The 21,389-nt window shown below is 44.7% G+C and overlaps 1 protein-coding gene across 8 annotated transcripts in view; it reads left to right on the top strand.

Annotated features, from left to right (window-relative positions):
* CEP89 (centrosomal protein 89) overlaps positions 1–21,389 on the top strand; it is a 70,225-nt gene that overhangs the window by 19,839 nt on the left and 28,997 nt on the right. For all 8 annotated transcript variants that reach the window (XR_010661692.1, XR_010661693.1, XR_010661694.1 and 5 more), the window contains exons 5-12: positions 4,653–4,755; positions 7,602–7,630; positions 9,395–9,437; positions 11,880–12,098; positions 13,399–13,544; positions 17,551–17,601; positions 17,771–17,854; positions 19,948–20,051. Coding sequence is in view for 5 of the 8 variants with exons in the window: in XM_065925752.1 (XP_065781824.1) it covers positions 4,653–4,755; positions 7,602–7,630; positions 9,395–9,437; positions 11,880–12,098; positions 13,399–13,544; positions 17,551–17,601; positions 17,771–17,854; positions 19,948–20,051 (779 nt within the window). In the remaining 3 variants the exon portion in view is untranslated. The remainder of the gene's footprint in view (positions 1–4,652; positions 4,756–7,601; positions 7,631–9,394; positions 9,438–11,879; positions 12,099–13,398; positions 13,545–17,550; positions 17,602–17,770; positions 17,855–19,947; positions 20,052–21,389) is intronic.

Raw genomic sequence — 21,389 nt, 5'->3', positions numbered from 1 at the left:
GTCTTCTAAAAACGTTGATGCTGCATTTAAGCAAACACCACCCCAAAGCCTGCCGTTCCGTCCCTCCTCTTCTCTCCAGGACAGGCCTCTGTGGTCACTTTGTGTCTGTATCATCTTCTTGCCTACAAATAATCAGATAGAAGGTTTAAATAATGGACATTTAACTCTCACATAACAAAGTGAAAAGGTAGGCAATTCCAAAATTGTTTCAGCTGCCTATTGAACACACGAGCCTGAAATTCCCTTGGCCTGTTCTTTGTGATCACCAGAGGCAGCCGGTTCTTCCCGCAGAAGAAGGAAGTGGGGCATGGTCCTTTAGGCAGTGCTTTGTTGATGACGGGGAATGTTTTTTCCGGAAGCCTGCCAGCAGGACGCTCATTGGTCACATGCCCATCCCTTGACCAGTTACTGGCTAAGTAGAGAAGGGTTACTGTGATTCGAGCCTGCTTGCACCAGACAAAATCAGGATTCTCTCAGCAAGGTAGACAGAGGGGCGCTGACTGTTGAGTGAGCGGAGCTGAGTGCCTGCAGCCTCCCTGTCTGCATTTACACATACATATCCCCACGGTTAGCGTGTATGCATGTAGATCACTGACTCTGCTCTAGCAATGTGAGCACCTCTGTATGAGCTTGACCCCTGTTAGTGGCAGGAGAAGGCCAGGAGAACAGATCAGGCACCAAACTGTCATTCCTGCCGATTTCCAAAAGCCACTCAGAATGCACCCTGCCACCTTCTAGCAGTGAGGCCTCCTCTGTACAGCAGTGAGGGAGCATGGATCCACAGGTGTTTTGTTTCGTTCACTGTAACATACCACACCAGGGGAGGTCCAGCATGTTGTGAACCCTACAAAGGTCCCACTGCAGGCCCGCAAGGCCCCTCCACCTTACAGATCAGAGCTGCCTGCGGCCCCACCCCCACCCCCGAGTTACCTTGGTTCTCTGCACAGTCTGACCGCACTCTTGCCTGGACTGCACCCCGAGGTGAAGCCAGCTGGACCCCTCTGTTGCTCCACCAGTCGTGTCTGTTTATTGTGTCTTTGTGGGTGGGGCTCTGACGTTGGCATCACTGATCTGAGGAGAGGCTCCTGGGAAGGTGCCAGCGCCGTTTGGGGCTTGACCCTCTGCATCCCCAGGGTTCACCAGCGCTGGCTCTTATCGTCAGCTCGCCCCACGGTCACAGGAATCTAGACACTGAAGCGTGCTTGCTGTCCCCAGGTTATCCAAAACTGTACTTTCACCTCCAAGGAAGAAAAGATACCACAGGTTAACTTTTGAACTGTGTAAGCGTGAAATCATGGAAGATGTGTTATTTTACATCTGATTACATTTTTAGATGTGTACAAATTTAAAATCTTATCCTCCTGGTAAATTGAACAGTTTGTCACTATAAAGTGACCCTCTCTATCTCTGAGAGTGTGATCTGCCTTAAGGTCTTTTTCGTCTGATGTTGTCCGTCTTTCTTTGATATTTGCACGGTCTATTTCTTTCTATCCTTTAATTTTAACCTTCCTACATTGTTATGTTTAGCTGTGTTTTATAAACAGCATCTAGTTGTTTTTTCTTTAAGTTTACCAAGAAATAATTTACATATTAATATCATACTATTCATCCATTTAAAGTGTTCAATTTGGGACTTATCTGGTGGTCCAGTGGTTAAGACTTTGCACTTCCAACGCAGGAACGAGGGTTTGATCCCTGATCGGGGAACCAAGATCCCACATGTTGCACAACCACCCCCCACCCAAAAAAAAAGGTTTATAATTCAATGCAGTATATAGTTTTTGTTAACCAAAATTGACAAAATTTTCCTTTGTCTTTTTACTAGAGCTTTTGGCTCTTTTATGTTTAATGTATTCATGGGTATATTTGAGTTTAAAACTGTCATTTCTGTTTTGCCTGCTTGTCCTATTACTCTGTATCTTTTTCCTTCTTTCATTCTTTGGGATTGATGGATTTTTTAGTTCTATTTCTTTCCCTCAACTAGCTTAAAGTTATATTCGCTGTTTTTTTTTTTCCCCTTAATAATCACCCTGTAAATTCTAGCATGTACATTTTACTCTTTATAATCGGAGTTAGCGTCCTCCCCAGGAGGAGGATGAAGGAGCTTAGGCCAGGGCTGCAGATGGACGCGGGAAAGTCACTCCTGGCCACTGGGATGGCAGCACTGTGGCTGGGGTGCCTGGCTTCCACCTCTCTCCCTTCAGTATCCAGACAGTTTTTGTTTTAGTTACCCAGGTGATTTTCACACTCAGAAGTATTTGGCAGTTTTAACAATGCTTTGCGTTAAAACTTTAGAGTGTTTCTAGAATGTTGTCACAAATTCTTTAGGCTTATTTATCGACATATTACATATACACAAAAGACACATAAGCTATAACTGTACAGCTCAGTGAATTTTTGCAAAGTAGCCTCCACCCAGATTAAAAGAAGAAGAACAATACTGCTAGCCTGCAAAAGTCCCCTGTGACTGCGAAGAGTCACCGCTCCCCCCAGAGTTAACCACTGCCCTGACTCCAGGAGCAGATTAGATCTTAGAAAAATCACCTGAGATTAGTTTTGTCCTTCCCTGGTGGCTCAGATGGTAAAGAATCTGCCAGCAATACAAGAGACCTGGGTTTGATCCCTGGGTTGGGAAGATCCCCTGGAGGAGGGCATGGCAACCCACTCCAGTATTCTTGCCTGGAGAATCCCATGGACAGAGGAACCTGGTGGTCCATGGGGTCACAAAGAATTTGGACACAACTGAGTGACTAAGCACACAGCACATCCTAAAGATTCTGTGACGTTAATCATACATTATGTATGCTTTGGAGTTTTTGAGAGTCTTCTGTCATTTTGTGTGGTAGTTGTTGGTTCGTTCTTATTGCTGTGTGATATCCCATGGGGCAGCTATAACATCCAGTAACTTGTTTACTCTACTAAGGGTGGATATTTGGTTGTTTCCAGTTTGAAGCTTTTAGGAGGAGTGCTCTATGAACATTCATATGTGGTGGGTATGTACCACTCATATATACTGATGAGTGGTGTATGTATAATCATAAGGCATAATCAGCCATAAGGTATGATCAGCTTTCTTACTAGTAGATACTAACCAGCAGTTTTCCATAATAGGGTATTGTTATGATGGTATTTGGGCTTCCCTTGGTGGCTCAGCTGGTAAAGAATCAGCCTGCAATGTGGGAGACCTGGGTTCAAACCCTGGGTTGGGAAGATCCCCTGGAGAAGGGAGCAGCTACCCACTCCAGTATTCTGGCCTGGAGAATTCCATGGACTGTATAGTCCATGGGATGGCAAAGAGTCGGACATGACTGAGCGACTTTCACTTTCACTTTTCAAGTATTTGAGTTGCCTTAGTTATTTCATTCTTCCTAAATAAAAGTGGGTAGCTTAATATACCTTTGACAGGGTAAACAAGGCAGATAGTTCCTAGGAGCTAAAAACTTAAGAGGTTCATTTCTTTTTAATTTTTTCAATGATGAGTAGAGTGGGAGACCCTTCTGTTGCTCTGAGCCGCGTCACCCCGGAGCCCTCTGCCCCCAGCCTGGTGTGCCTGTGAGCCTTAGCTTTTGGCCCTGAAATGCGCCTTCTTGTGGGCATCTTGCTGGTCAGTGCTGCCCGGCTCCCAGCCGTGGGGATGGCCCTTCCATGGCCTGCAGCACAGAACAGCTAACCCAGGCTGATCACATAAGCAGGATTTTACAGAGTCAGGATAGTGGAAGGGAAGCCACGCAGGGCGCACCAGCCTCAGCTTATCGTACCAGACCTGGTTCACTGCTCTTCGTCGAGGGCAGCCTCTGTCCTCACACCCCGCCCCATCCCAGGGCCCTGCCAGTGAGGCAGCCTCCTGCTCATCAGGGTGGTCCCAGACCCGGCTCTCAGGTCTGTGAGGGGCAGCTCTACCATTCGTGACCCCGCAAGGGAGTTTTTCACAGACGGTGGTGGGGGGAGAGTCCCCTTCCATCAGGAAACACTCAGGGTGGCCTCCGAGCCAGCAGGCACAGTGGGCCCCGGTCCCTAGCAGTTGCCCTGGTGAGGGTTCTCACAGGGCAGGTCGGACGCTCTTGCCCCACGTAGAGGTGACCTGCGCAGCCTCGGCACCTGGGCACGGTGGTGCTGGCGCTGCACAGAGCAGGCTGGAGGCAGCGCCTGGCCCTGACTTGGTCCCTGGCGGGAATGGAAAGGCAGGCTGCCTGGGTAGCGTGCGGTGGGATGCGGTGCAGCACAGCTCTGAAGGTCTCAATGGCTCAGGCCAGGAGTCCCCAACTCCCGGGCTGCCGGCTGTCCTGTTAGGAACTGGGCTGCGCAGCAGGTGAGCGGCGGGTGGGCAAGCGAAACCTCATCTGCTGCTCCCGCGGCTTGCACTACTGCCCGAACCATCCCCCGCCCCCCACCTCCATCTGTGGAAGGACTGTCTTCCATGAAATCAGTCCCTGGTGCTGAAAAGGTTGGGGACCGCTGGCTTGAGCATAAGTTGGATGGCACTGCCTTTGCCATTGGGCTTTTCCTGAGGGACCCACAGGTGTAGTCCTTTTATGTCTTGGAGGGGAGGTCGCAGTGGAGAGGGTATGGAATAAGACAGCTGAGTTTGTTGGGAGGAGGTTTTATAGAGAAGTACTTACAATGTATTGTTCTTTGTCTTCTGTAACGAAAAGGTTCCATCATCAAATGGTGTGGACACTGAAGATGAGCAAAGTATTTCTGAACAAGATGAGTTTCCAAGCTCACCTATTCCACCGGAGAATACACAAGAAAAAGGTAAAAAAAAAAAAAAAGTTTAAAAAAAATTTCATGTAAATGCATTTTATGGTCATAAATATTGTTTACTTTGGAGAAACGTATAACCGTTGCACCTCCGTACTGTGGTTCCATGATTTTAAGTGGGAATATCCCTGGGCTTTGTTTTTCCTGGGATACAGTGAAAATGATTGCCTGGGTGTTTGGTTGTCTTTAATGTATAAGGCCTTCACATTGGAGTCCACTTTGTCATTCTCTCAGTTGTGAGAGGTTCCCTGGGGGAGCATCAGGGCTCAGGCTCTGAAGCTCCATGCGCTCCTTCCTCTCTGCACCCACGACCTGTGCCACGAGGGACGGGCGCGCAGTGGTCTCCTCGGGATGGCTGAGTGAGCTTGTCTGTCTTGTTCACCAGGCTGGCTCTAGGGCCTGGAGCAGGGCTTGACCCACGGCTGGCTGTCACTTCAGGTGATTTGGATGAATGAATGCATGGATATGTTTATAATACAACTTTGGAATGGCATACCTTTGTATATTTCATTTGGCACAGTGAGAGAATTCAGCTCATTAATAGCAAAGGCCGTTTTCCATTTCCTAAGATGTGGCTTGTGTTTGAGAAGTGAGGAGGAGAGCCTGGCGTGTAGTGGGCACCGATAACTTCTTTATCAGGACACTCAGGGAATTGCTTGGGCTCATGGAGATAAGTAAGTCAGATAAGTGTTAGTCGCTCTGTCGTGTCCAGCTCTTTACGACCCCATGGACTATAGCCCGCCAGGCTCCTCTGTCCATGGGATTCTCCAGGCAAGAATACTGGAGTGGGTAGCCATTCCCTTCTCCAGGGGATCTTCCTGACCCAGGGATTTAACCTGGGTCTCCCTCATTGCAGACATATTCTTCACGGTCTGAGTCACCATGGAAGCCCAGGGCTCAAGGAGACTCTCATATAAGTCAGCACAAGGGGACTGATTGGAAGACAGAGTGCCAGCTACTAATACCTGTGCCAGAAAATGCCACTTGGTTAGACAGCATATTTTATCTTTGTGGGAAAATGTGTGTGTTAAGTTCAAGTAGAAAGTATGTCTCTTTTAGAATTAATACTTTCTCACTGTAAAGAATACAGAAATACATGAAGTTAAATATACATAATTGTACTTCCATCAAGTATAATTTTAACAGCTTAGAATGTGTATGTAAATACATGATATTTTATTACCTTTTTAAAAAAATCTTATAACATCCTGAATATATACATATCCATCCACTTTCCAATGTCTGCATTATTTTTCTAGTGCCTGATGCATCATACTATCAGTCAGAACTAATCAGGAGACAGAAAGTATCTGTACAAGGTGAGGGGATTCCCTGGTGAACTTCCCAAGTTCAAGCCCTGGTTGGGGAACTGTGTGGCCAAATCAAAGAAAAAAAGCAAAGAAAGTCCATGGTGATTTGAACAGGGAAAGGTTAATGTCAAGAATTACTAACTGTAACAGGATTGCCTGTTAAGGGGTAGAAATAAATCTAAAGAATATGGGAATGACAGAGGGAACAGCTGCTTCCTATGCAGTTAACATAGGGCCTCCGAGGAAGGACCGTTTGGAGAATCTGCTATGGAGACACTGGGGAGGGTGCAGCTCTGGCCCGTGGGCAGGTGGAGAAGTTAGGTGTGGTGCTAACAGAATTCACTGGAAGGCCGCCATCTGTAGGGGAGTTCCAGGAGGAGCCGCCCGTGGGGAAGTACTGCTGGTTGTCTAGAAAGAGGCGGGGAGGGAGGAGAGGAGGGAAAAAGAGGGACCCAGGACAGGAGTCACCCATGGAATGAGGAACCCAAGCCCTTTCCTCCTCCAGTGTCTCTTTTGCACCCTCTACTGGTGAAGCTTATTATTGCACCATCAGACAAAGGAAGCCCCTGCAGTAACAGGAGCAGGCAGTAAAGGTGGGGTTGGGAGTCAAAGGCTGTGATAACTGGCACGCTTGGCAACATGATCTTGGAGCACAGATGGTGGCTGGGAGAAAGTGAAGCTCCTTCAGTGGTTTTTGGCTTGTGGTGGGGGCGTTAAAAGCCCCTGGACATTGTCACTTTCACATGGCATGCGACTTGGCCAGTTCCTTAACCCCACTTCTGTTTGAGTGCACCTCTCCTAAGAGTCTTACAAGGACTAAGTTTAGTCGTATGAGTGAAGCACGGCAGGGCTTCCCTGGTGGTTCAGCCGGTAAAGAATCCGCCTGCCAATGCAGGAGACCCAGGTTCAATCCCTGGGTTGGGAAGATCCCCTGGACAAGGGCATGGCAACCCACTTCAGTATTCTTGCCTAGAGGAGTGTAACAGGCTGCAGTCCACAGGATCACAGAGAGTCAGACACAACTGAACAATTAAGCCCGCACGCAAACACATGAAGCAAAACATGCTCCGTAAATGCTAGCTGATAATTATTGTCTGAAGGCTACCAGCCTGAGGTGCCACCCTGTACCCTAGCAGTACCCAGCCAAGAAGCTTGGACTCTGCCATCCTTTGGTCGAGGTACCAGCATCTGACCGAGTGGACTGCTGCTGGAGGCAGAGGAGGCAGGGCGGAGTGGCCCCTTAGCCCACGGGGACTGGCAGGTGGGATGGTGGAGGGCACAGGGCAAGGGTGCTGGGAAGGCGGGGAGGGCCCACAGTCACACCGAGGAGTCTGGCCTCAGCTCTGCAGTCATGTGAGCCACGGAAGGCGGTCAGGAGACAGCAAGGGGTGAGATGGGCAGTTCAGCTCTGGGCTGGCTCATGGGCTGGTTCAGCTCATGTGCAGAAGGTGAGTTCCTACGATTGTACTCTTCAGAGCTGTCAGATGTCTTTCTCCACTTTACAAAGTTCTCTCTCTCTGTTTTGATCAGATGGAAAACATTCTGTTCTGAAATTAAAGGTAAGAATTGTTTTTTTTTTTTAATGGATTTGCTTTTTAAATAGAATTTCTACCATAATTTCAAAACAACTTTTGTGATTTGTGGGGGAAGAAGCTTCTGTTAAGAGTTCTTTTTCCATGGACTGTTTTTTTCTTTTTCTTTCTTTTTTGGTTTGGTTTTTGTTTTTTCTGTCTTTGTGCACTTTTGAATGTTTTTTTAAAAAATAGTTTTAAAACATGAAGAAACTCATGTGTTGCATAGTTTGAAATGAGTGTAATGTATTGAGGGGTTGGAAAGCACTTATATTTGCTTTCTACTTTGTAAAATGAATAGACAGTAACCAGTCTGCAGACATGGAAATAGTTCTACTTAACTTTGTGATTCTGTGATGTCAAAGGAGTTTAAAAATTAAAAACTTCTCAATAGAGTTAATTTATAACCTTAACTACTTTTCAGCAGAAATTAGAAACAGTATCAGGCTGATGTGTAGTCGAAAAAATTCAAAGACTTCCCTTTCCTCTAAGTTTCAAGTTGAAAAGGAGGGTCTTGTATCCTTTTCTCAGTGCTTTAAAAACATGGTTCTGTGCAGCTTACGGGGTCTTTTTGCCTATCCCAAGGAGAGGAGACCAGTTGGAGTTTTCTTTGTCCATCTCTGCTCAGCACCTACGTGTTTTAGAATGTGAACTGGTGGCCTGTCACTCGTAGGACCTGCGTGTGACCACAGTGACTGATTACAAATAATAAACATTGGAGAGGGTGTGGAGAAAAGGGAACCCTGCTAGTGGAAATGTAAATTGGGGTAGCCACTGTAGAAAATGGTATGGAGGTTCCTTAAAAAAACCTAAAAACTAGTTGTTATGTCATCCAGCAATCCCACACCTGGGCATATATTTAGAAGATGAAAACTCTTCATTAAAAAAGACGCATATATCCCAGTGTTCATAGCAGCACACTATTCATAATAGCCAAGACGTGGAAGTCACCGAAGTGTCCATCAGCAGAGGAGGGCATGAAGATGATATGGTGTGTTCTCTCTCTCTCACACACACACATATACGCACACAACAGAATATTACTCAGCCATAAAAAGAATAGAATGACACGCGCAGCAACATGGATGGTCAGAGATGGTCGTACTGAGTGAAGTACGCCGGACAGAGGAAGACGAATATTGCATGATATCATTTATATGTGGACTCTAAAAATATAATACAGACGATATTATTTACAAAACAGAAGTAGACTCATAGATACAGAAAACAAACTTAGAGTCACAGAGGGGAAGGCAGGAGGGACAAATTAGGAGTATGAAATTAACACACACTACTACGTATAAAATAGATAAGCAACGGGGATGGTCTCTGTAGCATGGGGAATAATATTCAGTATCTTGTAATAACCTATAATGGAAAAGAATTATAAAAATATATATGTATAACTGAATCACTTTACTATACAACGAAACTAATACATTATTATAAATCACCTATATTTCAATTAAAAGACGCAGAACTCATGGACAGAAAGGCGGGAATAGAGCAGGAGTTGCCCTGCCGCTCAGGGAGCTTGCCAAGAGGGGAAGACTGTTAAGGTTTGGGTTCATTTAAAAGAAGCAGTGAATGTTAAAGTTTCTAAAGCTAAAACAAGCTGGCGACTATAAGAGCCCAGATGAAGATGGGGGAAGTGCTTAAATGTTTGATACATGATGACCTATGCTGTGCTGGTCCACTTTTAGAAGATGCTAAGACTCGATTCATTACTGTCAAGTTTTTTTTCTCCCCTAGGATGAAAAACCACCATTATGTGAAAAACCTCCGCTCTGCCCAGGTATTTGCCTTTTGAATTTCACTGTGATTGAAAAGCTTATGTCTCAGAGAACACCCGGTACAGTCTCACATAACATAAAGATCACTTTTTTTTTTCCTGTAAAGGTTGTTGCTTCTGTCCCATTTTTGAAACTGGAAAGAGATCGCAGTTTGTTGAACTTGTTTTAAGTTTGCCTTAAAAGAGATAGTTCATGGGACTTCCCTGGTGGGTCCAGTAATTAAAAGTCCGCCTTCTAATGCAGGGGGCACGGGTTCGATCTCTGATCAAGGAACTACGCTTCCACGTGCCAAGAGGTGTGACCCCCCCACCAAAAAAAGAGAGAGTCCAAACGTTCAAACGTTGGATGGTGACTGTATGTCCACGTGGGATGTGTTCAAGCCTGGGGTTGTTGGAGGGGGAATACATGGACAGACCCTGGAAGGGCGAGGCTTCCCTAGTGGTGCCAGGGGTAAGCCTTGAGAATCCCGTGCATAGAGGAGCCTGGTGGGCTACAGTCCATCAGGTCACAAAGATGGGACACAGCTGAAATGACTCAGCACTCAGGCAACACATGCACTGGTAGAGGGGGCGTAGGAAAATGGGGGCTCTGTTCAGGGGCTCGAGGCAGAGCTGAGAGGCCTAGAGATGCTTTATGGCCTGCTCTCCCGTCCGCAGTTTGGGGAGCCTCATGAGCTTCCAGAGTGGACTTTTAAATTCTTCCCTGTATGCTTCGCATCAGTAGTCTGACAGTCCCGGCAATACCAAGGCTTTTGTCTGTCCTCCGTGTCGGATTGGCTTCGTTTTCACCACTTCTGTCTCGGTGTTCTGGGTGCTGCGTTCTGGGATGTTGCTGGGGCTCTGACATCTGGCCCACAGGCTCATTCTTCACTGTATGTCTTCTGCTGCTCAGCCCATCCTTTGAATCTGTGTTGTTAGTGAAGCTCTTTATTTGCGTGATTTCTGTTAAGTATCGACAAGCATCTCTCTGGACTCAGCTGCACTCATTCTCAAATCTTGTAGCTTGTGCTGCAGCCAACTCCGTCCTGTTATCTGGTTTTGGTGCTTCCCTTAGTTCCCGTGGCTCTTGGTGATGTGCTCAGCTGGTCCTCGGGAGTCCCTGTTTGGCTCTCTGGGGATGCCATATCTGATTACTGTAGGCTGCTCAGAAGGGGAAGCCAGTGGGCTGTCAGATGAACAGTTTGTCTCCAGTGACTGTCGGGGATAGACAGGGTGTTTCGTCAGCCAGGGGGTTTGGAGGCTCCTCTTCCTCCTAGGTTTCTCCAGCCCTGGGGCCTGCCTGCCTCTTTGTCCTCAGGGCTTATGTGTACTGCTTGGCCCAGGGGGACCTGAGCCCTGCTGCTTCTGTCTGGCACTCTAGACAGATAACTTGCCAGCCCTTTCTAGGCCACTTTGTGTCGCCACCACCTGCCAGGGCAAGGCGCATCCCTGGACGTGCCCCCCACCCCCTCGTAGCTGACCTCTCCTTCCATCTTCAGTCTAATCTCAAATGCCTTCTTTCCTGGATTCCTGGTAGATTGCATCTTATTTTCGGTGTACTTGTGAAGTTACTCATTTCTTTCATGTTCTAGGTGTTGGATGTGTCTGTGTCAGGGGTCAGGGGAGGCTCTCTGGAGCTGCCAGTATCCCTCCCTCCATCTGCACACAGAAGCTCTGCCCAGGCCAGGAGCCCATCGTAGTCCTCACTTCCTTTGATCTCCCTATGGAATATCACTCTCTGCTTTCCTCCAATTTTTCTACTCCTTCCTAAATTCCTGTGTAGCCTCTGGTTTTCTCACCCTGGTGCCCTCAGGTACACCTACATGCTGGTGGCTCCTCCGTCTGTCCAGCTGCGGCTGTCTTCAGAGCTTTGGACCCGTGTCCTAACCTGAGCTTCCCTCCCCCTGCCAGGCTTGGGTTCCTTGTCTGGCTCCATATCTTCTAAACCATAGATCTTGTTGGTCATTCTTGACTTGCCCCGCCCTCACTGCCCACACGCAATCAGCTGCTGAGCCCTGCCATATTTTTGCCCCGAATTCTCTCGTGTCCTTTCCTCTTCGTCCCCACTCTAGGAGCCTTCAGACTGATCTTCCTGCCTCTGGGCTAGACCTCCTTCCTGTTCAGTTTCTCCACTGCTGGCCTCAGCAATTCATCTGAGAGTAGATCCCCTTCTTTCCATACTTCTGCTGAAAGGCTTTCTGGCTCCTGGTGGCCTGCAGGATACAGCCTCCACTCTGCATATTATAAGCAAAGGCCTCCACTGGCTCCTGCCTCCTCCTCTGTTACCCTTCTTATTGCTCACTATAGTCTTAACAGATCACAGTCTTTGCCGTATAGGCCAGTCTCTTTGCAGGCACTGACATAAAGAAGTTGCTCCTTTGGTTTTTGAAATAGTCTCCTGTAATTCTGATGCAAAATTGTTAATATCAGTTAGTATTTTAAAACTTTTCTCCTGTCCCTTTTTAGATATAACTGGTAGAACACGTCAAAGATGTATAGAAATAACCAAAGAAAAGTTAGAGGAATTAAAAGAAGAAAATTTGCATCTAAACAATGCAAATCAAACCCTTACACATGAACTTAACATAATAAAAAAAACAATGAAAGAACTACAGTTAAAACTTGAAAGGATGAAAAAAGAAAATGGAAAGCCAGAAGAGGTTGAGAAAGCATCCTCTCAGGAAGGTGAGGACAACTATCTAGTTCTTTTGTTACAGGAAGGAACAGGAATTCAAATTTTTGTACTTTTTTTGGAAGTTAACATTTTATGTTATAATATTTGCTAATATTAATGTTCTTGATATTTTGGCTTGATATTTATGGTGTTTCATTAATATCCTTATACTTGTTGAAATTTGATTTCATCTGTTGTATCATTTTTATTATGCTGAGGAAATTCTAGTACTTCTTTTGGCTCTTAGCATAATATTTTACATATGTTTTGTATCAGTTTTTATCCCCATGAGCACCATATAAAAGTGTCTCGTTCACCACATACTTACCAATGTTGAAGATTATATTTTCCTTGCTAGTTTGATTGGTTAAAAAAAGAGAATCCCGTTTTAATTTAATTTCTGTTTGTTTTATTATTGATGAAGTTAAATATTTTTTTCATTATCTTTGCAGGTCATTTTCTTTCTCTTTCATAAACATTCCCACTTTGGATTGAGATATTTTGATCTTTTCTGTTGATTTATAAGAGCTCTTTATATATTACGAATTTTAGCCCTATGTCACATGTGTTTGAGTTTGTTTCTCAGTTTGTTAATAATTCAGCTATGTGTATAGGATATTTTTCTGTTATGATCTGATCTATGCCTTTGGTTTCCAGTGGTTAAGAATCCATGATTCCACTCTGAGGAGTGTAGGTTTGATCCCTGGTCAGGAACTAGGATCCCACATGCTATGTGATATGGCCAAAATTAATAACAATAATGCTAAGGTCATATAAGTATTCACTAATGTTTTCTCTGTATATTTATGTATATAAGTCTATTATTATGGCCTTAAGAAACATAATGTGGTTTTCTCTATATATACCCTGTATATTTCTTGTCTTAGGCACATTTCTAGATACTTGATGTTATTTGTGCTATTACTTTGTGGGATCTATTTTCTATTTTGTTTTCTAATAGAACATTACTATTGTGTGGGAAGGTTATAAGTTCTAGTAAATTCTCCATTCTATATAATTTTCAGGGCACATATTTGTATATCATCTGAAGCAGTGACATTTTTTCCAATCTAAAATTTTTATTTTATTTTTATCATATGTATAAATCAACTTTCACAAACTTCTAAAATATTGTTGACTATTCAGTGTTAAAAAACTTATTAACTTTTATTCTTTCATATCTGTATAACTGTCATTTGCTGCCTTTGTGAGCCTAAAGGGAAAGAAAGACAGACAATTGACAATTTATATAAAATCATGATAAATTTGACTTAAATTCTTATGGTATAATATTAAATTTCTTTTTTTCAGTAATTACTGCACCTGAATTACATTATCTAAGAAAACAAGCGCAAGAACTGGTGGATGAAAATGATGGGTTGAAAATGACTGTTCATCGTTTGAATGTAGAACTGAGTAGATATCAAACAAAATTCAGACATTTATCCAAGAAAGAGGTAATGTTTCCTATTAAGAAAAATCAGTTTTACTGGTGTTTTAGCCTTGAATTGATTTCCAGCTCCAAAGAGTTTATATTTATTATAATTTGGTATAAAAAAGGATACATCCAAAGTACAGTCTTCCTGGGCACCTTTCTATTTTCTCCATCCATCTCTCCTTTTCTCAAAACTAAAGCAATGAAAGCTCTTAGTGAAAAATTAGGACAGTATAAACATACATAAAGTAAAGGAGTAAAAGTCCTTGTCTGCTCCATTCCCAGCCTGTTCCTCAGGGCTATAGCTGTTGTTTGTTAGTGCACAGACTTTGAAAAGAAAGCAGACTAGTGTTCACAGGCTCCCAAATGAGCTAGCTCTCAGTCAATGGAACTTAGATTCATGATAGGCAAAGGAACATCCCCTGTAGCTATATAGTTGGGCTTAGTGTAGAGAGAGCAGACAAAAACTCCCTTCTCCCACTTTTTCTCTGGAATGGGTTTAACTGCATACTTTCCCAGATGCTGCCTGAATTTCTGGCTTTTTTTTATTTTTATTTTTTAATTTATTTTTTTTTTATTGATAATTACTTTATTTTTATTTTTTTTTTAATTTTTTCAGTGGGTTTTGTCATACATTGATATGAATCAGCCATAGAATTTCTGGCTTTTAATCAGCATAAATCTAAATACTGACTGCAATCCTCCCCTTTGGGCAGCTGATAGCATTTGGTACATCCCCAACTACTGGGAACCACTTAAAGACAGCAGCTTGGACAATCACAGAAGTTTGAGAGGCTACTAAGAACATGGGCTGGGCTGATTGATAAGGCTCAATACCTGTACAAGACCACTCTGTCAAGATGAGAGAGCTGGCTGTTTTTTCTAATGCACAGAAACCAGCATAGAGAGTAAAGGAAGACGAGGAGAAAAGGGAATATGTTCTAAAGAAGAGAACGAGATAAATCTTCAGAAACTGATCTTAATGAAATGTAAATAAGTGAGGGTGTAGAGAGAAAGGATCGTTGGTTCGCTATTGGAGGGATTGCAGCTACTATGGAAAGCAGAATGGAGGTTCCCAAAGAAATAACAGAACTATCATACCACTCAGAAATCCCACTTCTGGGTGTATATCTAAAGGAAAGAAAATCAAAATCTTAAAGAGATAGCTATACTCCCATGTTCATTGCAGCAGCATTTGTGACAGCCAAGGTCTGAGAGCAACGTCAGGATGAATGGAGAAAGAAAATGTGATGCATGTCACATGTTTACACCCACACACAGACACAGACACAGACACACACACACAGACACACACACACACACACGTATTTCCCAGGTAACTCACTGGTAAAGAATCTGCCTGCCAGTGCAGGAGACACAAGAGAATGCGGGTTCAGTGTCACATGTTTACACACACACACACACACACACACACACACACACACACACACGTATTTCCCAGGTTCAGTGTCACATGTTTACACACACACACACACACACACACACACACGTATTTCCCAGGTTCAGTGTCACATGTTTACACACACACACACACACACACACACACGTATTTCCCAGGTTCAGTGTCACATGTTTACACACACACACACACACACGTATTTCCCAGGTTCAGTGTCACATGTTTACACACACACACACACATACACACACATACACACACACACGTATTTCCCAGGTAACTCATTGGTAAATAATCTGCCTGCCAGTGCAAGAGACACAAGAGAATGCGGGTTCAGTCCCAGGGTTGGGAAGATCCCCTGGAGAAGGAAATGGCAGCCCACTCCAATATTCTTGCCTGGAAAATTCCATGAACAGAGGAGCCTGGCGGGCTACACAGTCCATGGGGTCACACAGAGTCGGACGCGACTGAGCACGCACACAGACTTGACACATACACATATGCATGTGTGTGTTATTCAACCTTAAAGAACAAGGCAGTTCTGTCAATTGCAACAGTATGGATGAACATGGAGGGTATTATTCTCAGAGAAATAAGCCAGATAAAGATGGATAAAGTGCTTGGTGTCACTTATATGTGGACTTAAAAAAAAAAAGGTTGAACTCATAGAAAGTGAGAGTAGGGTGGTGAATACCATGAGCTGAGGACTGGGGGAAATAGGGAGAGGCAAGTGGAAGGGTACAAGCCTTCAGTTACAAGATGGATAAGATCTGAGAATCTAAGATATATATATATAGGGTTGGCTAAAAAGAGCATTCAAGTTTTTTTAACATCTTAACAGAGAAACCAGAACACGCTTTTTGGCCAACCCAATATAACACGGTGACTGTAATTAAGATTACTGTATTTTATAATTGAAGCTTACTAAGAGAGTAAAGTTAGTGTTTTCTCTTCCCCACCCCCCAGCAATAAATGGTAAATATGTAAGGTGATGGGTATGTAATTAGAGAAGAAAGACTAGGTCATACCTTAGAAGGATTGCAAAATTCGACACTCACTCAGCATGCCACTATGGTAGATGATGTGGGGAATGGCAGGAGGAGCCACTTGCTCCCTGGAATCTCGTGTGTGTGAAGGACATGTGGGGGCTGGTGGTGGGGTGGGGTCGTCGGGATGTACAGCTGTCCAGCCCCCCCGGGGATCGGTGGTGAGGGGCTAACCAGGTATGCAGAGAGTTCTCGTGTGGCTCCTGGGAGTTGAGGGCACCTTTATGGGTTGTTTCCTTTCTGTTTGAAGTAAGACTTAGGTTTAAATGTTTTAAATAATGGCTTTGAGATAGAATTCACCCATTTTAAGTATACAGTTCAGTGACTTATTTTTAGTGTATTCACAGAATTGTTCAGCCTTTACTACAACTTTGGAATGTTTTCTTCATAACAAGAAATCTCACACCTGTTAGCAGGCCCTCCCTGTTTCTTCCCACCTCCCACATTGGCCCTGGCAACCACTCATCTGCCTTCTGTCTCTGTGGATTTTCCTGTTCTGAATACTTTACATAAACAGAATCTTACAGGGACTTCCTGGTGATCCAGTGGTTGACTTAGCACTCCCATTGCATGGGGAGCATGGGTTAGATCCCTGGCTGGCGAAGTAAGATCCTGCATGCTATATGGTGTGACCAAAAGTAAATAAATAAATAGAGGATAACATATGTATAGGAAAAAAAAAATAAATGGAATCGTTCAATAGGTGGTCTTTGTGACTAACTTCTTTCACTTAACATAACGTTAACCTTTTTTAAACAAAAATATGAAAGCTCCTGGAGTCCTGTGATCCCAGACAGGCTCCCTAGGGTGAGCCTGTTCCCTTTCAAAAGGCTGTGAGTAGGCAGGTAGGCAGGCCCAGTGACTGGCCGCTGGCCGCTGCCCCCGGCAAGCGTGCACAGTGCTGTCCTCTGCAGCCGCCAGGCTCTCTGTGACAGGCTCCCCGATCCCTCCAGCCGGGGCTGATCTCTCTCTCCAACCACTGCAGACTTCTGTTTGTGTCCCTCTTAAGGCCCATTCTACCCGTACTGTGTTTGTGTTTGATGTTAACCCATGTGAGAAGACCTGTCTCTGAGTTGAACCATAAGATCCTTAAAAACGACGACTGTGCGGCAGTGTCCATAATGACTTAGTGAACGTGCAGTGTTTGCTGAATGAATCACGAGATGATAAACACATTAGAAAGTTTTTGTTGAATAAGAAGCTATTCCATCAGGGCCATTGCTTCCAGCCCTGATGGAATTACTCATACCAGGCTTGCCCTCTTACTGTAAACAACTAGAAAACCAAACAGGACACACAATACAGCTATTTACAGACATCAGACAGCAGGCTGCACTGTGATCCTGGGGAGAATGAAGAGACTAGATGAGCCTCATGATCACCGTGCTTTCTTTTTTATTATTTATTTATTGGCTGTGTTGGGTGTTGATTGCGGCATGTAGGATCTTTCGTTACAGCGTGGACTGTAGTTGTGGCACGGGCTCAGTAGTTGTATGGCACAGGCTCCGGAGCGCATAGGCTTCAGTAATTTAATTTGTCTTCACTCTGTGTTTTATTCTTAGAGTTTAAATATTGAAGGCCTCCCATCAAAGGGCCCTACACCACCCTGGTTGGTAAGTGAAAGTTATTTAATTTCAGGCCCATATTTTCTGGGCTGTATTTGAATAGCTGTTACAAATCGTTCTGAATTAAACCGAACCAATTTTCTTTCCTTTTCAAAGATGTGCCGGTTGTGTTGAGTTGTAAGAAAGGTATTAACCTTCTTTATTCGATTATGTTCAGGTGGATATAAAATACCTGTCCCCCTTGTTGCTGGCCTACGAAGACAGGATGAAAGAGAAGGACGAGCTCGTTGCCAGCCTTCAGGTAGGTTGGCAAACATCTCAGAAGGACAAGGTTTGTAAAAGAGAAGCCCAATTCAAACCTGGAGGCAACATTTTGAAGATAGGTATACCCACTTCCTGGCAGGTACTCAAGTGTTTGTTACAGGAAGGAAAGGAGGAGGAGGGAGTGGAGCAGAGTGGGGGTGGGGAGAGGAAGAGGGAGGGACGGAAGAGGGGAGGCAGGAGGAGAGGCAGGCGGAGCAGGAGGGCTGGATCGGGATTGATTGGAGGGCCTGCAGGGATGAGAGCCTCCCAGACAGGCAGCCCAGCGTGGACCGGGATGCTGGGGTGCAGAGAAGGCAGCCGTGGGAGGCGCTCCTTCCCTGGTCCCGTGCAGCCTCCAACAGCACTGGTAAAAGGGACGTTTGGGCAGATGGGGAAGGTAGGTGACCAGCGATCTTTCAGGCAAACTTATTGTTCCTTAGTTTCATGAAGAGCTGACCCCAGAAAGTCCAGTTACTGAGCTGCTGATAGCAGTGGGGAAGTGAGGTTTTTACTCCTCTCTGCCTTGCTCCCTCTCTTTGATGGGAATGGCTGCCGGAGCCGAGCTCATTCTAACTGTAAGGAAACCAGGCTGTGCCGGTGTTGTAGATGCGTCCCGTGCCTTGCTCTGCCACGTCACCTCTGTGTTCCCTGTCTAAGTGGCCCAAGTGAAGGGATCCAGGGAGGAAAGAGGTGGTTCTTCTGGGCTCCTTGGCTGGAAGGGTCTGTTAAGAGTCACCTAGCCCCGGGAATTCCCTTCTGGACCCGCTTCCTCTGTAGGAGGCATGGTTTCCATTCCTGGTCTCATGGGAAGATCCCACATGCTGTGCACCTTGGCCGAAAAAATAAAGTAAAAACTTAAAAATTTTTTAAAAGTTTAAACAAAATTTTTTTTAAAACTCAAAAAAAACCCTTTAAAAAAAAAAAAGCATCACCCAGCCTGTTTTTGTTCTGCTATCCCGTATACATGGCCCATGTAATGCGGTTTTTGAACCTTCCCTCCTAGATTTTCTACTGGACACTTAATTTTTTAAGAGGGTGAGTTGATCTTATGCTAATTGGTTAAATATCAATCCACATAATAAAAGTACTTATTTAGTGCTCCTTCTAAAACAGGGTTCATGGGATATTTTCTGCAAACATCTACTTAGTGACTGTTCTAGGCTTTGGAGACCCTTGGAGTTTCTGTTTGCAGCCACTCAGCTCTGCTGCTGTAGCCTGAAGTAGCCACAGACCAGGTGTGAACAGACGGGCATGACTGTGTTCCAGTAAAACTTTATTGACAGCATAGGCACCTGTAGTTTGGCCAGGGGACTGGCAGTAAGTGGGGAGTGCATCTGGGCAGAAAGAAAAGTTGCTTGGCATTATTGCTTTTTGTAAGCATAAATGTCTGCTCGCTGAGAGACGAATACTTAAATGCGTCCCAGGATAAGTACTGACACCTAAGATTCTCACCAGAAGACAGCCCAAGATACCGAAGCTGGCCAAGGCTAGCCAAGCAAAGCCTGGATGAAGGCCAGCCAGCACGAGGGCCACAAACAGACCGAGCCGCAGTCGTGAAGTGGCAGCCAGTGAGCGGGGAAGCGGGACTGACCGCTGGCTTTAAGGAAGGGAGGCTCTCTCGTCATTGTCAAGGAACAGAATTAGGTGACTCCTGCCCCCCACGCTAATTAAGGCCTTCCGCACCAAAAAGGGCTTTAGTTACGATGAACAATTCTTATTTTTACCTAAAAAGCTCCAATTTATCCTGCAGCCTTTAAGCAAAGGAAAAATTATAATATTTATAGACATCTGTTGCCTTTTTACCCCCCTTTTTTTAATCTTTTCACATATTTGGCAGTACAGAAAAAGTTTATCAGAATTGAGGATTGAGTATTTAAAACCTGAGGTGCTTTTGCTCTGTATCCTCAGCATGGTAGCTGTCTATTGTGTTTTCTCGCTGGACTGCGTAGGTGCTGGTACAGAGTTTAAGGCCGCTGGTACCCTGAGACTTTGCTTATAAGTTATATTAACATTTGATCTTAGCTAGAGCAGTAGCATTGGAGCTAAGAAGTACCTATGTGTGTGTTACAGTTTATTTAAATTTTGTTTCAGGAGGAAATGAGAATGTTTAGAATTCGAGTCCAAGAAGTGGTGAAAGAAAACGAGAAACTGCATCAAGAGCTGAATAAGAGTAGTCCTGTCACCAGTGAAGAATGGCATGTGGTGGTGTTTCTGGTATTTTGCTAATTAAAAGAAGAAACGATGATAGGAATAAAGTTTAGTAAGCTGTCAAATATATATGTAAATTTTAACTTACATATTTTAACTAAAACATTTAGTTTCTCAGAAATTAATAAGGTACAGCTGAAAACGTAGAAAATTATTCTAAACTTGTATTTTAAAGGTCACTTTCAAAATTCTAAGTAGGTTGTTAAAACTGAAAAATGTTGGCTGTCCACATGTTTATCCTCTGAGGTTGTGTTTTTTTAATTTTTTTAAATTCTGCCGCACCAGTAGTTAGTTGGAGGACATGAGATCTTCAGTCTTCATTGAGCCATGTGGGGTCTTTAGTTGTGGCATGGAACTGTAGTTATGGCATGCGGGATCTAGTTCCCTACCCAGGGATTGAACCCGCACCCCCTGCTTTGGGAGCACGGAGTCTTGGCCACTGGACCATGAGGTGGTATTTTCTAGGGTACTTTTCCTGTCCCCAGACTGCCGAGCCAAGTCCTTTCTTAGACCTCTCTGATGGCTCGCAGGCCTTTAGGACAGACAGTCTAGGGTGGGGCCTTGCACTCCCAGATCCCACCTGCCCTGCGCCTCCCATACCTGACAGCTGCCGTCCCGTTGCTGACGTTCTCCGCTCCCCGCACCAGAACGCCCCCTTCTGCGCTCCTGCCCACTCATCCGGGCCCTGCTCAAATGATGCTCTTAGGTAGCTCTCCCTGAAGGTGCTCTCCCTAAACGCACGCTCTGTCCTGGGACCTGCCGCACTGTGCCTCGCTGTGTGTGTCCTTCTCCTTCGTGAGCATCTCAGGGCAGGGCCAGGTCCTGTTCATCGAGCTCAGCAGCAAAGGCCTCGTCAGCACGTCTGAGAGAGTAAATGTCTTCAAACATCTAAAGGCAGTACCCAAGCAGGACCAAGCAAGTAGAAACTATTCAGATAGATCTTTTTTGCCTTGAGTAGGTATGTTATATTTAGCTTTTTTTTTTTTTTTAAAATATTCATTTATTTATGTATTTGGCTGCCGTGGGTCTTAGTGGCAGCACGCAGGATCGTTAGTTGCCGCATGTGGGATCTAGTTCCCTGACCAGGGATCGAACCTGGGTCCCCTGTATTGGGAGCACAGAGTCTTAGCCACTGAACCGCCAGGGAAGGCCCAGCTTTTTTTTTTTTTTTTTTTAATGTCTTAACATCCCTGAAAAAAATTAAATATTTTCTATATGTGATGACTAGAAATTTGGAATCCAGTCCATAGCATTCTTACCTTTAGGTGGGTTCTCCCTCTTTGTATGGTCACTGCTGTGTCAACTGGGACTGGTTGGACAGCTAC

Source organism: Muntiacus reevesi, chromosome 2 (genome assembly GCF_963930625.1).
Source record: "Muntiacus reevesi chromosome 2, mMunRee1.1, whole genome shotgun sequence".
Classification (NCBI taxonomy): domain Eukaryota; kingdom Metazoa; phylum Chordata; class Mammalia; order Artiodactyla; family Cervidae; genus Muntiacus; species Muntiacus reevesi.
This window is presented reverse-complemented; position numbering and strand designations above follow the sequence as displayed.